The sequence below is a fragment of the Myotis myotis genome, unplaced genomic scaffold (genome assembly GCF_014108235.1).
Source record: "Myotis myotis isolate mMyoMyo1 unplaced genomic scaffold, mMyoMyo1.p scaffold_m19_p_10, whole genome shotgun sequence".
In the NCBI taxonomy this organism is placed as follows: Eukaryota; Metazoa; Chordata; class Mammalia; order Chiroptera; family Vespertilionidae; genus Myotis; species Myotis myotis.
In genome coordinates, this window is record NW_023416314.1 from 48047323 (window position 1) to 48064480 (window position 17158).

General features: G+C 50.7%; 1 protein-coding gene across 5 annotated transcripts in view; it reads right to left on the reverse strand.

Moving 5' to 3' along the window:
- The window catches only part of GALNT18 (polypeptide N-acetylgalactosaminyltransferase 18), a 296165-nt gene that overhangs the window by 148803 nt on the left and 130204 nt on the right, over positions 1-17158 (reverse strand). For all 5 annotated transcript variants that reach the window (XM_036325391.1, XM_036325389.1, XM_036325392.1 and 2 more), the window contains exon 2: positions 3789-3981. In XM_036325391.1, the coding sequence (XP_036181284.1) occupies positions 3789-3981 (193 nt within the window). The remainder of the gene's footprint in view (positions 1-3788; positions 3982-17158) is intronic.

Sequence of the window (17158 nt, forward strand, 5' to 3'; positions counted from 1 at the left end):
ACACATCCACCTACCGGGAGAGTAACCCACCCCAACTCCACGGAAGGTCCTGCACTGGCTACCTCTTCATCCGGCCGCTCATCGGTGTCCTTTATCATATCCTTTATAATAAGCTGGTCAACACAAGTGTTTCCCTGAGCTCTGTGAGCCTATCTAGCAAATTACTGAACCCAAGGAGGGGTTGGGGGAACCCCAATTTATAGTGAGCCACCAGTGACAGCCTGGGACTTGTGCCTGGCATGTGAAGTGGGGGCAGACGGGCGCGCGGAGCCCTTAACCTGTGGGATCCGATGCTAACTCCAGGTAGACAGTGTCAAAACGGAATTGAATTGTAGGACACCCAGCCGGTGTCAGGGAATTGGTTAACGTGGGGAGAAAAATTACACATCTGGGGCAGGAAGTATTGTGAGTATGAGTAAGGAAAGGAGTAAAGGAAAACTGTGCGTCTAGCATCTATTCCAGAGGTTCCTGTGAAAAGTCAAAGAGTTAATATAACCAAAGTGCCAAACGTGTCCCAGAGAGCATGGCTCATGCTACGTAAATATTTGCCAGCATAATTTGAAATAGGATGATAGTAAAAGATATTGAAAAGATGTTTCCAAACTGAGTTAAGCAGGATAAGCCCAGCAATGACCTTGTGACAAGGCAGGGATGTTTTTATGGAAATTGGCAGAAAGAGAGGCACTGTTTTGCCTCCGAACAGGCTTGGAGTGGTCCCCAACAGCTCTCCAGTCTGGGGGGTGTCTGGCACGGAGGCCGTACACAGAGCCTCCAAGCACTTGTGCGAAGAGGAACCGTGGGGATGAGCCATTGAGGAGCTCTCCTGGAGGAGCAGGAAGCTTCGCTCTGCCTCTTTTTGGAGACTGCGTTCTCCCAGCTATGAAAGGGGCTGACAAAAGTCGCCCTGCCCCAAGGGGGAGGCATGGAAGCTCCATAAACGGAAGCTCTGTACAGAGGGAAAGTCTTTCTTTGTGATGACAGCTCCGTTCCAGCGGCTCACGAGGAAACTGCAGGATCTGACCACCTGGAGTCCTGCGCGGAGGCTTTCTCAGTCCAGGCTGCCTCCGTTAATGCTTCCTCCGGAGAGGAACCTGCCTGCCAGGGAGCCCTGCCCTCCTGAGAAAGGCCACACGGCCTCTGTGCCCGCCACCCTCCCACTTCCCGTTTCTCTCCCCTGGGAGTAGAAAGAAACAGCCTGTAGGGCACCCTCTCGATGAAGGGTGAAGGTGTGACCTTGGACACGACTCTTACTCTTTCTGTTCCTCCGTTTCCATGACTCTGATTAGGAAGAATAGACCAGTTCCTTCGCTGCCTTCATTGCAGGTGGGCGTGGTCCAAATGGGAGGGGCATTCTCCAGGAGTCGAGCCCTGTGTGAATACCTGTGTCCCTGTTACAACCATGCTGTAGTCTGTAAGATCCACCCTTTCCTGGGATTCCTTCTTTATTCCCCTTTCATTTAGAACAAACATGTGCTTTGCGTCAGAGCTGGGCCTGTGTTGTGTGTCACAGCTAGCAGCTGCAAAAGTCCGCAGTTCCTGTTCTGGCCAAGGTCATGGCCAAGACCCTGCAGGAGTCCTGGGGCCCCCACTCCTTTTAGGACCCTTTCACCAGAGTCTCTGGGTTTTGCCCACATCAGATATGATTCTCCCCCAGCCCCAGGTGTGGTCTCTGCAGCGCTCCCAGAGGGCGAGACCCTGTGGCACCTAGTTGAAGTCACCTTCAGGATATTCCCAGAAATCAACCCTATCCAGCATCTGCCCCACCGCTGTCATGGTCCACGCCATGACCACCTCTCACCTGGATTTCTGCTGGGACCTCCTAACTGGCCTCCCTGCTTTCACCCTGGCCCCTTCGGTCTGTTCTCAACACCACAGCCAGAAGGGTGGTTGAAAATGACAACCAAAGCACATTATTAATCTGCTCAAGCTCTTCCCACGGACTCCCATCTTACAGAGTAAAAGCCGCACGCCTCGCAGCTGCCTACAAAGCCCCTCTCTGCAATTCTCCACTTCAGCTGTCTGCTGGGATCACCTGAGAACTATAAACAATATGGACACTGAGTACCACCTCTGGAAATACTCATCATTGGTCTGGGTGAGCTCCGCCATCAGGAGTATTTTAAAGCTCCCAGATGAGTCCAACGTGCAGCCACGATTGAGAACCACTGCCCTCCTTAATCTGTTGCCCCTCCAGCCCCATCTCCACCTCCAGCCTTTTTGCTTGCTCTGTTCCAGCCACATGAGCTTCCTTCCTCTCCTTCAAACATGCCAAGCACACATCTACCTCAGGACCTTTGCACTTGCTGGTCTCTCTGCCTAGAAAGTTTTCCCTCCAGGTGTTCACATGACTTGCTTCTTCATCTCTAGGTCGTTGCTCAAATGTCACCATCTCAGTGAGGCCTTCTCTGACCACATCATTAAAACTTCAACCCCTTCTCCTATTCCAGCCTGGCCCTGTCTCTCTTTCCCACTTTATGTTTCTCCGTAGCATTTACTGCCATCTAACATGCCACATAGCTGACTTCTTGGTTTTGTTTATTATCTCTCTTCCCCCAACTGGAATGCAAGCTCCAGGAGGGCAAGGATTCCTATCTGTTTTGTTCACTGCTCTATCCCTGTGCCTAGACTCGGAAGTGCTCAATAAACATCCTTTAAGTCAGTGGTTCTCAACCTTCCTAATGCTGCAACCCTTTAATACAGTTCCTCATGTTGTGGTGACCCCCAACCATAAAATTATTTTAGTTGCTACTTCATAACTGTAATTTTGCTACTGTTAGGAATCGTAATGTCAATAACTGATATGCAGGATGTATTTTCATTGTTACAGATTGAACATAATTAAAGCATAGTGATTCATCACAAAAACAATATGTAATTATGTTTGTGTTTTTCGATGGTCTTAGGCGGCCCCTGTGAAAGGGTCGTTCGACCCCCAAAGGGTCGCGACCCACAGGTTGAGAACCGCTGCTCTAAGGGAACATATACTCCTCTTTCCTCATAGGTCCTCAGCTGCCTTTGCATCCCTAGAACCCGGCCAGATTCTCCCTGGGCCAGGAAAAACCTTACAAAATCACACTGCACACAGCAGCTGCTCAATAAGTGTCCACTGAATTCAACTGAACTCTCTCCCCCAAAAGAACATAGTCTCCAAACCCAGCAGCAAGATCTTTCCCAAAAACTCTAGCGATAAGCTCACGGTGGTTTGCAGCTTTAAGACCATTTTTAAAATAAGGAGAAAGAGGGGGAAAGAAGGTGTGGGGCGAGCTCACCGAAGTTAATGAGATTTTCTGAGCTGTGGTACGTGCCCACATTTTTAATAATTAGGAGCAATAAAAATTCTAACTGAACCTTAAAGGAACATCTTCTGTAACAAAGAGAGAAGTCAAGACAGACTTCTCTGTTGGGTGTAATGACTTGTTAGCCCTGGAAGATGGATGTACTTTAAAAAACTAATTTATAGAAAAACATAATTGTTCGTAAAAATGCAACAATTAGGTTAAAATTACGTATTAAGCGGAATGCTAGATGATTCCAGTGCCCTTAAGGAGTAAATTAGGTGATTAACCCTCAAAATCTCAAATGGAAGAAAGCCTCCCCCCTGCTTAGCAGAAGGAGAAACTGAGGCTGAGGAAGGAGGAAGGGGAGAGTGACCTGCCCAATGCTGGCCAAAGGGACGGAAGCAGGGGAGGGACACAGGAGTCCACATGCCCAGGCCTGGCTCCGTCCCAGCACTGTGCTGCCCCCGTCCCCCACAGGTCAATGAGAGCCCAGCCACTGACTCTGCTCACCCACTGGGTCTGAGGTCAGGCAGGGGCCGGTCGAGGGGCAGGCGGTCACTGAGATAGGCGTTGTAGCCGTAGTACTGGAACTGCTTCAGGGCCATGCGCCGGCCTTCGGGGCTGAGCTCCTGGCCCCAGTGTGCAAACAGAGAGGAGTCTGTGAAGGGCTCAGCCTCCGCCTCCTCAGGCTTAGCGGGAGCCTCTGGAGAAAAAAGGAATAAGGAGACAGTGGGTCAGAGTGCACCCCTGCATATGCCACGACAACCCCTTTCCCTTCCTCACCCTTTCTTTGGGTAAACTATCTTAGTGTCATCTTTGGGAGACTGGAATCTTCATGCTTCCTCAAACTCATTTATCCGTCTATCCATTCATTCCTCCACCCACTATTCACTAGGCACAAGGGATATAGAAATATACCCATCAGGGTCTACTGGGAGGCTGATGGATGTGACCCTGATGCCCCATGGCTTCCAACTGGAACCCCTCCTTTCCCAGTCTGCTTCCCTGCCAGACATGCGACTCCAGCACTAGAACGGGTTTCTGCTTCTCTTTCCCCAGATTGTATCCCCCCTCCCTGCCAGCCCTAAGCCTGCCCCACACCCAGGTCCCCTAGTTGAGGGTCTGCTCCCTTGCCTGGTTCTCACCAGCCCACCTCCCTCTCCGCTGTCTGGTCCCGCTGTGAGTTGCCTGGCCCTCCCACATGACATTCACCTGGCTACAAGGACCCCCAGCCAGACTGCCTCCTGCTGCTTCCAGACTCTGCCCACCATCTATGGCACTGGGGATGGCCAATCCACCCTCAGTGCCCCACGCTCTGGCACTGCTCACGGGGCCCCTGGTAGACTTTGTGGGGGGCAGTCCCCACACCAGGTCATGGTTTGCATGTAACATTCCAAGAAAATGGAGGAGGCATTATTACCTATAAGAGCAGAGGTTTTGAATTCACATAGACACGGATTCAAATAAAACCCTGCTCCACCACTCCCTGCCACAGGCCACAAGCAAACACTCGGCCTCTCTATGCCTGGACTTTCCCACCTGTAATGCAGGAATAATAACACCCACCCACCTGCCCCTGGGATCTGTGAGGATTACATAAAATAACGAACACAAAGCACTTAGGCCAGCAGATGGCTCAGAATAAGTGCACAATAAGTGGTAATTAAGGGTGCTATAGCAAGGGGAACCTGGCCGGTCATTTAAATTCCTCTTTCATGGGGGTAACAGGTAGGTCTTGCCAGGACATAAGCTGATGGGTCGGAACTTTGAAATTCATCCCAAGGGGCAGGTAGTCAGATTAAACCATTCAAGGTCAGAAATCAGAGAAACTGGACAGAGATGTCTTCTATGCTCAGAAGCAGATGTAAGTAAGAGAGAGAGAGAGAGCCAGGAGCCGGAATGAGACTGGCCAGAAAGAAGAGGAAGCAAGTTAGGAACAGCAGAGGCAGGCTGGGGACACTTGCCAATGTCCGCTCAGGTGTCCACATAGAGCCAGCAGGTGCATGGCACAACTATGCCAGGTAACTTAAAAGTACAGGCTGGAGAGAGGCAAGGGGCTAGGATTTCAGGGTCTTCGAGGATGGGTATATCATCTTGGTTACCAGTTAGCCTTACAGAAGGAAACCCGGGTACATTAACTAGATTAGGACATAGTAAGGAGTAAAATGCAAACTGTGGGTGCATTTCTATGACAAAGCAAGCATCTTTAGTGTGGTGGCTGCTCAGAGCTCCACCCCAGAAGTCAGGGAGCACCTGCTCTCCCCTACCAGGCATTTTTGAAGAGAAGTCCAGGGCTGGCGTGATCTTGAAGGCCCTTGTTATCTCTAAAATGATGTATGACTCAGTCATTTGGAATGGCGGGTAGTAAAAACCTAAATCAGTGAACCAATTGAATCATATAATATTTAACAGGAATGGCATTTTACTGCTCTCACAGACCTAAATGGATATTACCTAGTAAAATGAGATCAGTTCATGGAAAATTACGATTCTCAATTAGGCCTGTGTTGTGTAATATTGCATTATAAACATATTAAAGTCCTGAGTCCGATCCCATGCTTCTACCTTTTTACTCAGTATGGATGCAAATGTTAGCAAACTTGAAAGCAGTGGGTCCTGAATGATGAGGTGGGGACAAGATAACATATGTCTTGTTCCCTGAGATGGCATGGCTCCCAGTACAGTGTGTAGCTCTTTCAAGAGACTCAATACATCATATGAAAATAAATTAATGAGTAGTACCCCATAGTGGTTAGTTAGTAGACATGAGGAAACCAACAATGAAAAGGTTAAATGACTAATCCAAGGTCACCTAGGTGTGTTTGATAAGAAAGGTCTGGCTTCCTCCAGACCCCACATTTTCCTCTGCACCATGAGTGGCAAACCATGGTGCAAGGGTCATATCTGGCCCACCACCTGTTTTATAAATAAAGCTTTATTAGAACATAGTCTCAGAGCTACAAGGGCAGAGTTGAGTAGATGCAACAGAGGCCATCTGGCCTGCAAAGTATAAAATACTATCTGGCCCTTTAAGTGTGCTGTCTCCTGCTCTACACCTTACATTTGACATCTCTTGCCTCTGCTAACTCCATCTCTTTTCCTTTCCTTTCCAAGGACTGGTTAAGAGCACTGGCTACAGAGACAGAATCCTGGATTTTGTACTCCAGCTCTACCACGTACCAGTTTAGTCCAGCTTATCTTACACCTCAGTTTCCTCATCTGTAAAATGGGGTTGATAATAACAGTTCCTTCTTCCTAGATCATTTGTGCATATTCAAGAGATGGTCCCTGTAAGGAGCCCAGCATGGTGCCTAGAACATAATGTTAGCTCAACAAATGTTGCTGCTAAGGCCCCAGGAAGCCTCACAGCCCCGCCCGGGTGCTTTTCCACCAACACCTCTTGTGTTCAGATGGGGAAGATGGCCCTGCCTTGAGGTCCTGACTCTGAAAGCTGCTGCTGCTGTCTAGTCCCCAGATGAAGGGTCTCTGTGTCCAAAGATAAGTGGCCTGCATTTAACCCGTCCTAGATTGACTCCCTTCCCTCTCCAGTAATCAGACCTACTTGGTCGTCAGCAAAGGAGGGGCATCTTTAACATGCCGAGGTGGTAAAGGCACCTCAGGCAAGTGCCCCGCTGGGTCCTCTGCAGGCCTGGGGGTGTCTGGACACCTGTGGAGTAGGGCCAGACCCATGGCTATCTCTCCTCCTAGGAGCGGACTCTGGCTGTGGCCCCCTTCTGGGGTTCAGACCTATTTGGGCACACCTGACCAAGGGTGACTCCAGAGAAGCGTATATCCAGGGGGCTGAGGGCTGTCCAAGGCTGAGGTCATTTATGGCAGACATTGAGCAGGGCACAATGAACTCAGCTCATAGCTGAGCCAGAGAGTTTGAGGGGTTCTGAGTATAAAGGGGAGGCTGTCATCCCAGCCCATTCTGCACCAGCCATGCCCTTGTCTGGGTCCTAGGGACAAACAGACAGAGAGGGAAAACTGAATGGCCATTTCCCCAGACAGCCACCCGTGGATCTCAAGTGGCACGTGTAACACACAGGCAGAGAGGAATTCCTCCGCCTACTCTGACTCACCATGAGCCACGTGGGGTGGGCAGGAGGGGAGCCCCAGCTGGGCTGAGGAGACCCACAGGCTGGGGGGGACACCACCATGCTAGGCCCCTCTCTGTGAAGGCCTGTCTGATGGCCGTCTGTCTCCCTCGGCATGAAAGACAGAGACTCTTCTAATGCCTTCAAGGCCCCTGGTGATGCGGACCCCACAGCCCGCAGAGCTCACCTCCTCCCATGGCCCCCTTGGCGCCTCTCACCTCAGTGCCTTTGGTGCTTCCCACTTCCCTCTACACCTCGTGCTGACACCCCTCATGTCTTTACTCCAAAGCCACTTGCCCGGCAAGCCTTCCCTAAACATTCAATCCTCTCTCACCTGCCTATGTACTTTTCTATTTATCTTGCTTGTTTCCCTACTAGAATGTGAGCTCCAGGAGGTCAGAGATTTGCTTTGTTCTCCCTGGACCCCCAGTGCTTACACAGTGCCTGGCACCTGGCTGGCAGCAGGTCATGGCGGGGTCAGTAACTCTCTTGTCTGCTAGCCGCCCCCCCTCCCCGAAACCCTCCAGAGGGAGCTGCAGGGCACCGGTGCTGTGTCAGCAGTGGGACCACAAAGCCGGGGAAGGTGTGGCCAGGACAAACTCCCATCTAGTTCACGTAAGCAAAGTCACCCAAGACGAACAGTAGGGTCTTAGGAGCTTCTCAGGCAGTTCCATAGAATGTGATCAACGGTAAACAACCGCCACCCCTCACTGCGCATGACCTGCTTTCCAGAAAGTTCTGCCAGTGCTCACATGAGGCATCTGAAAAGGCCACAATATGATCTCAGAGATACGCCCCATTGGCCGGGCCTGACTCAGAGCCCAGGATGAGAGCTGAGAATTACAGTACAGGTCCGACAGCCTCCAGGCTAATTCCTGGAGACAGGAGGGAAGTGGGGCAGGAAATCAGCTCGGGAAGCTTCGAGCAATTCATGTAACAAAAGCCGAAGCTCTAAGCGCTGTCCACGGGCTCACCAGCCAGGCCTGAGAAGCACATCTGGACATCCTGCCAAGCCACTGATGCAGAAAGCGGGAAGGATACCTGCATGAGGTGGCTGCTTCAGTGAGCAGCCCAGATGAGGGCTCACCCGGCTGCTTTTGCTCCAGGTTCTTGGCGGTGCTGAGACTGTGCAATGGAGCAGATAGGAAATGGGTTTGGGAGTGAAGCAGACACTGTAATGCTGCCTAGCCCTGTCCGCTTCCAACCGCCTGTCCTCTCCTGGACCGCGTTCCTGGAGATGCCCATCTTTGGAAGCTGACCCATTGCCAGCTCCTGCCATGCACTTCAGTGACAGCTCTGAGGTGCCGGTGGCTTTTGGAAGGGCTGCAGGGGAGGTTGTAGCCCAGATCTCTTCCTGAGCAAGAGGCCAGCACCTTCTCTGCTCCTTGGATTTTAGGATGAATCCTAAAAAGCAATAGAAGGTAACATTGCATGGTTGCTGCTGCAGGTCAATGTGGTTTGGGGCACCCACCTCAGGGTTGGACCGAGGACTGGTCGAGCCCGGCCAAGGGGGCAGACAGAAACCCCTGGGACACAGCTCGAATATCCCTGAGCCAGTGCCCAAGCCGGACCCTGCACTCATGGGAAGTGGCAGCTCTGCCTCTGGTCCCTCGGTCTGGGTCCCTTTAGGGATATTTTCCCAGGAAAGAGGTGGAGCCTTCTTGTTTCTGTGGGTTACTCGGTTTGCTGTATGTCCCTGCTTCAGGCAGAGGGGACGGCAAGGAAGGCTTCAAGGGTGGGTGGAGAGGGGCCTCGCTTCTGCCCTGCAGCCAGTCCTACAGCCATGGCTATTTCTGTTCCTCCCCTCAGGCCATGCTCAAAGCTGAAGCTTTGGGTGTTTGGTGATAAGATCGGAACCCAGGGATGAGGAGGCAGGAGAAACTGGGACAGGCAGGCCGGCCTGTGTCTAAGGTCATCCGAGGAACGGGCGCAGATGGTCCTGCCTTCGGACTTCCCAGCAGAGTGCTCTGGTGACCCCTTCTCTCCTGGGTCTGCTCTCCACACTCTCTGAACAAGCCCCACAGCCCCTTCAGGCCTCCATTTCCTTCACTTGTGAACAGGAACAGACGGTCAGGCTGCGAAGGGAATGGCTGCGAAGTCAGCTTTGGAAAGATGAAGGCTAAGCATTAAATAGTGGAGACAGCGTTGCCGAGTATCCCTGATAAACTTCTTAAGGGATGCTTCCTTTCCTTCCACTCATTTTATTATTTTTTTAAACAGTTTTATTCGGGTATAATTTACATACCACAAATTTTACCTTTTTTTCAAATGTACAGTTCAATGATTTTTATAAAATTTTCTTCCACTCTTGAAGTGCCTGGTTGCACATGTTATTTGGGGTTAAAAAGTAAAGGGCTTATTGAATTTTCGGAAATGTACATTTCTCATCACTTTCAGTAACCTCTGGCCTGCTGGTTCCCTGCCCGTGCGAGGTCACCATTATCCCCACCAAGGAGGCTGATGCGTGGGCCTCCCTGACCCAGAAGCCCAGGCTGCATGTGTAGAGCATCAAAGCTCACTGGTGGAGCCCTGCTGAGGAGGCAGGATTCACTCCTCCACACAGGGAGGGACTTCACCCTGAGCAGCAGGCCAGCCCTGGCTGCCTTGTTTGCCTTCTGTTTCTGCGCCGTGTTCTCCTTCCTCCTCTTCCAACACCCAGTCGAGGGCCAACACCCAGCCACGGTGCCTGGTTCCAGCCAAGGCCAGGAGCGAAGCAGGCTGGCCTGAGAGGCAGAGACCTCAGCCAGCCCCACCTCCAACACTGGCAAACCCACTCCCTGGGCCTCCGTTTCTCTTTTGTAAGATGAAGCCAGTGTTTGAGTTTTATTGGGAGAAAAAGGAGGACTTCAGCACGTCATTATGGTGCTTTTCTTATATCTAGCAAAGCAAGACCCGATGACTCCACTTGCAGATGGGCTCCCCTGGATGTGCTAAGAGCCCTAATAACAAGGAAACACGGTATTCTGTTGAGTCGAGGGTCTCCCTTCTCCCCTCCTCCTGGAGAGGCATTAGAACATGAGCTGAAGGTCTTTTGCCAGCAGCCCCCACAATTACACGTTCTCTTTCAGGAATCCTCAGAACTGGGAGGAGAAAGCAGTGGAATCGGACAGGGAAGGGCTTGGAGCCAATCAGAAGAAAGGAGCCCTGACAGTCTCCAGTCCGACACCATTAAAATCTCTGAACGGCGATTTTATTCATCGTGGCATAGGTGAGTCCGGAGAGCTTCCTCTGGCACCTGGAGAGTGTTTCAGGGAAGAAGAGCGGCTTCTCCAGCATGCCTTGTGATGAGGCAGGGCCAGGGCTGGCACGGCAAAGGGCCGCCCGCTGCAGGGGCTCGAGCCAGCTCTGCCCTTCACCAGCTCTGTGTGACCTTCACCGAGCTCCTCCATCTCAGCTTGCTCATCTGTTTAATCTGTTTAGAGCAGACACTAATATTTATCTCTAGCTCATTGCAAAGATTAAGCGAGGGGCTGGATGCCGGTAAAGTTCTTCGAAAACTATCCAACTCATGGTAAATTGATTAACTTCCTGTTGCTGCTCTAACAAAGAAACACAAATTTAGTGGCTTAAGATAATACAAATGTATTGTCTTGTAGTTTTGGAGATCAGGGTCTCCCTGAGCTAAAATCAAGGTGTCGGCAGGGCTGCGTTCCTTTCTGGATGTTCCATTTCCTTGGATTCTTTTTTCTCTTTTAATGTATTTTTTATGGTTGATAGTATTATAGATACTTGAATCCTCGAATCCTCATTGTCAGCTGTTAGAGGCCACCTGCGCTCCTTGGCTCAGCGCTCTCTTGCTCCATGGTCAGTAAGCAGTGGGTTGAGTCCTTTTCACGGGGCATCACTGTGTCCTCCTCTCCTGACACTTTCGTCCATTGGTAAGGATCCTGTGATAACTCTGGGTCCACCTGGATAATCCAGGTTAGCTGGTCAATAATATAATTCCACTTGCAACCTTCATTCTCCATGGTCATGGAAGGTAACATTCTCAGAGGTTCCAGAGATAAGGATGTGCACATCTTTGCAGGGCCACCACTCTGCCTGCCCCAGTAAGAGATCAGTCATTGTGGTGTTTGCCATCTCTAGAAGGGAGATTCTAATACTTGGCCTTCAGGGTTGTAGTGAGGCAAAGGAAGGCGAATTCACATTTGTTGAGAGCCAACCATGCCCCTGCGCTGCTCTTAGCACAGCCACACACTCATCCCTGACCCTCCACCACTGAGACTGAACAGGCAGGCACGTCCAGGACAAGCAGGGCAGGGCTGCCGGCCAGGCTCTCCACAGAAGCAAGCGACATGAGGCCAGCAGGTGGCCATGAGCTGTTGAGGGGGCTCATCCCTGACTGTGAAGCCACACGGCTCCTGCTTCCCTCCTATGCCAAGCAAGGCAGGTACTGTGACCGTCACGCTCCCGCCTCTCTGTGTGTTCCCCACTAGCTCTGATGGAATCGCCCCACTTGCCAGCTGGCTCCTGATCTCTGCCTCTGCCTCCTGCTGCTGTGCTTTGGGCTGGGGCCAATACTTGGCTACCCCAAACTCTGCTTTTAAAACTCCCTAAAGCTGCAGTTGTATTGTTTTGGGAGAGTTCTCATCTAAGAAATCTGATGAAAACTGTGACCATTACCCAGGAAAATGCACACTGGCACATGCAGGAACAATCTGCTCTCAAATGCAGGAAGCAGGAAGTAAAACAGAAGCTGCAAACATTTTCCTGTAACGGACCAGTGTGACTAGTTTAGGCCTGGCTGGTCACGTGGTCTCAGTCACAACTGTTCAACTCCACCTTGGGAAAGCAGTCACAGACAATCCAGTAGTCCCTTTTACCTATGGGGATGCATTCCAAGACCCCCAATAGATGTTTGGCACTGCAGATAGTACTGAACTCTATATATACTATGTTTTTTCCTATACATATATGCCTTTGATAAAGTTTAATTTATAAATTAGGCACAGTAAGAGATTAACAACAATCCTATATAATAAAACTCTAATATGCAAATCGATCAAATGGCGGAACAACTGGCTGAATGGCTGGTCACTATGATGTGCACTGACCACCAGGAGGCAGATGCTCAATGCAGGAGTTGCCCCCTGGTGGTCAGTGTGCTCTCACAGGGGGAGCACCACTCAGCCAGAAGCCAGGCTCACAGCTGGTGAGTGCAGCTGTGGTGGCGGGAGCCTCTCCCACCTCCACTGCAGGCGGGCGGTAAGAAGCGAGGGGTCCCAGACTGTGAGAGGGATGTCTGACTGCTGGCTTAGGGGATCGGTCTTAAGCCAGCAGGTAGACATCCCCCAAAGGGCCCTGGACTGTGAGAGGGCGCAGGCCGGGCTGAGAGACCTCCCTCCCCGCAATGCAAGAATTTCGTGCACTGGGCCTCTAGTAACTAATAATAAAATAGAACATGTGTAACAACATACTGTAATAAAAGTAGTGTGAATGGCTTTGGGGCCACTATTAAGTAAAATAAGGATGGTTTAAACACAAGCACTGTGATATCATGACAGTGGAGCTGACAACCTCGACAGCTACTAATTGACTACAGGTGGCTAGTGTCTACAGTGTGGATAATACTGGCTAAAGGGATGATTCATATCTGGGTAGGATAGAGCTAGATGACATGAGATTTCATTGCTACTCAGAATGGCATACAATTTAAAACATATGAATTGTTTATTTCTGAAATTTTGCATTTATTATTTTCACATTTCAGTAGGTCATGGGTAACTACAACTATGGAAAGCGAAACCAGGGTGAAGGGGAGACTACTGTACATAAATGAGTGGGTGTGGCTGCATTCCAAGAAAACTATTTCTACGGCAGGTGGCAGGTCAGATTTGGCTTGTGGGCTGTGGTTTGCTAACTTTTGGTGTAATGGTAGCACACACTGTGGATACGATGGCTGCTCTGTTGATGCTAACATACCTGCCTCACCTGCTTGTAGTGAGGAATAAAGGAGTGAACCTGTGTTAGCTCTCGGAGCAGTGCCTTACACCAGGTTAGCCCTGTGAGTGTGTCAGCGAGGCTCTGCTTGCTGGTCGTGGGCCTCTGCCTTCGGGCACTGGCTTTGAGACACCTCTTTGCCTTGTTCCACTGAGGACCCACTCTGAGCCCTTGGCTGATATATCAGCCTCATAGGACACAGCCTTAGGCCACCTGGCTTGGGACAAGGGTGGTCGAATCCAGCCCCAGCTGGGAAGGACAAAAGATAGTTATGATTCTGGATGTTCAAGTCACTGAAAACAAGACCGTAGGCAAGGGCAAGGTTAGAGGAATCAGGCCCCACACTCTTAGTTGGAGTTGGCAAGGATTAGGGAGGGTAGCCCCAGCCAGGTGGGCTAGGATTCTGGAAGGGTGGCAAGTCCCAACAAGGAACTCGAGAATAAGTCAGGCATTTAAAGAGGAGCTCAGTCATTTCTGCCTGGGCTGACACGACAGGCAAGGAACAGGAATTCTTCTGACTCTGGGAGCCAACTCCACATACTGCGTGACAACCTCTGGCAGCCAAATCCCACCCACTCCTGTGCAGGGCCTGGGACTGCCTATCCTCCCTGCCAGCCTGGCGTGGGCTCTGGGCCTGGGTGTGGCTGAGACTAATGGGCAGGCAGGGGCAGCCAAGCTCAGGGCTCACACACCCTCATGGAAATGGAAATGGACTTTGATTCGAATTATGCAGAATGAAAGCTACTATTAAAGCTCCAAGTTTTTATGCTCCAAGCCAACCAATATAAAGAACATGTAAAAAAACCCTCATTTTAGGGAGTGACAAATGTCTGTATCTTAGGAACCAGGATTTATAGGAGCCATTATGTGCTACTTTAAAAGAGCCCTTTAAACCCACGAGTCTGCCTAGGAGATATAATGAACTCTGAAGCACATACCATCATTTTTCCCCCCTGAGAGCTGACAGCTGAGCACCTGGACTCCTAAATATACACCTCGCGGTTCACACATAAAACACCGTGTTTCTACACATCAGTTTCTTGGAATGAACTAGCTGGCCAACCCTGCTGATGTGAAAGTGGCACACTTCGGGCACAGATGGGAACAGCCGGGCTCAGCTGGGAGAAAGACGTGGCCCTTTGCTGTAGGACAGCCTGTGGCCGGACCAACTTCAGATGCCAGCTTGCAACAGCCTGTACCTCAGAGGTGCAGGGACCGCCGACACAGAGCCCTCGCTTTGGAAACCTGCAGCCTGGCGTTAGCTGGGAAGCACGTGTATACCTTTCCTCTCTAATATTACTCTACCCCTTTCACTCCAGTCTCTCAGGGAAGCCTGCTGATTTCCAATGTCTTTCTTCTGGTCTTAAAGTGGCAGCTGGGTGCTGTATTTTTCCCAAATGTTAGCAAGCCTCAGACTTAACCAGGGGGGCCGCACATTCACAGATCATCACTGGGCTCCACCCTAGGTCTGACTTAGCAAGCATGGGGTGCAGCTTCAGAAGGTGCATGTCTAACAGATTCCCCAGGGAATCGGAGACTGCTCATTGGGCCCCACTCTGAGAACCAGGCTGAGGAGGTGACTGGGAGCCACACACACTCCTGGGGCTTTGGGCAAGTCCCTCCTGCTCCTTAGGCCTCAGTTTTCACGTGGGTAAAAAATGAAAGGGGTGAATCCAGATGATCTCTAAGAACCTTTCATGTGCTAAAATGCTGTTGTTCTAAGTTGGTTCAGATGATGGATTCTGGCTCACACAGGGACTGGTGGCTTCCACTTGGAAAGAGAATGTTTAATGGAATCCTTATACCTCCTGTTCAAGTCTTGGTTTTATAAATAAATGAATTCAGGTCCAGAGAGGTTAAGTGACTTGCCGAGGTCACACAGCTAAGTAACAGCTGATTCTAGGAGTAGGAGAGTAGACAAAGGCCCTGAATGCCCTCAATCCCTGCTCAGGGCTCCCTCCACCACCCAGGAGGGTTCCTGCAACATGGCTCTAAGAAAAAGCAACCTGTTCAACCACCCAGTGTTTCTAGTACCTCTGAGGCAGCCAAACCCCACAGCCTGAGCCCTGGGCAAAGCGGCAAATCCTTCCTCAGAGACCCTCACCAGTGTGGTTACCTGGGTCTGATGTACAGAAACACCTGCAACTATACGTCAGGCTGACAGGTAGGTAAGAGGCGCGCTGCAGGTGTGCAGGGAAGGATATTAATCACAAGATCCCTGGACTGTTAACCCAGGCTCCCAAAGGACAGCAGAGTTCCTGCTTTCTCAGTGATCTCCAGCTGTATCCTCACATATGGGCACACGCACATGCACACGGGGCCACAGCGCCCCACAAAAGTTTGTCCTGAACACGGATTCCTCTCGTCTCAAGTGGCTGCTCACTGCATGTAGAAAGACCATTAAAAATGTGTTATTTCAAAGACGAGAGAAGAACACTTGTAAAGACAAACTTGCATGAAGAAATGTGATGGAGCTCCCTCTGGTTAAACAGCCACATCTGAATCTCTCAGTGTAATTCACAACGAAGAAGGATCCCTAGGAGCCAGGGTGCTGGCGGATCTGCTCACAGGCTCCTGGAGGCCCAGCTGTGGAGGCCCAGCTGTGGAGGCCCAGCTGTGGAGGCCCAGGGCTGCGACTGCCATCACTCCCAGCAGCTGCTGGCTCACCGGCATCTTTCATTACTGTCCTCCGTCATCGATCTCCCAGCCCTGGCAGCCACAGCTGGATTTGGGGGAAAAGAAGTGGATTTGCCCTTTGAAGAAAGTTAACAAACAGACCCTTCCAACCTCAGACCCCTGCAGGACCAGGAAAAGCTTTGAATCCATGTCAAAGAAGCCATCAAAAGAAATAGGCCATTTTCAAACAAAATCCATTTCTTGAGCGTGACGGTGAAAATATTTATCATATGAAAGATGCGAAAACCTTTATGGTGTCTCAGTGCTTTGTATTATGAATGCGGCATGTGTCCGGTGGAATGTGTGCCCAAAAAAACAAAAACAACAACAACAAAAACACACACAGACACCAAAAATAAACCCAAAACCCATCATGCCTATAATTTTGAAAGGGGGAAAATGAGTCCTTCCCATCTGGTAAATTCTTTATCAACCCAGTTGTGCTGCACAGGCACCTGAGGCAGAGGAAGGAGGTGGGCCCAGTGTTCAGCCACACAAAAGTTGCAGACAAAGAAACGCTACATGTCCGGACACAATGAATAAGCAGTCCCCTGGTTATCTATCTCCGTCAGCCATGGGCTTTGGAAAGTAGCTACACTCACATCTCCCACACCAGGTCAGACGAGGCCACTTCCGTGGGCCTCGGGATTATCCTCAGGTCCTAACTTCCTTCAGAAACTTCCAGAATCATGAGTGTTTGCTTTACAAAATGAATTTTCAAAGTGCATATAAGCAAGCCTGTCCTACGCCCAGAAAGAGTCATGAGGGGCCGAGATGGCCTTCCTGGGAGACCTTCCTGGGGCTCCAGGCTCAGACCTGAGGATGAGAGCTCTGCTCGGAGACCCTGTGTGACTAGGGAAGACACCCGATGCACAGCCTCTCATGGGCCCCTGAGCATGTCCCTCTGTGTTCAGGAAGGAGATGGGCCCAGTGCTCATGCCCTTTCCCCTGCGCGGGGCACTCAGACAGAAGCTCCCGGTGGGCCCAGGCATGCTACAAAGGACACGTGGGCTTGCTCTACCTATTCTGGGTACCCACAGAGAGGTGAAAATTAAACTCCATGCATTTGAAGTTATGAGTGAAAGTGAATTCACTTATTCAATGAACATGCATTGAGATGCAGCTGTCAGAGAGGTAGCCTAGCCTGGCAGGCCTGGCGCAAGTCCC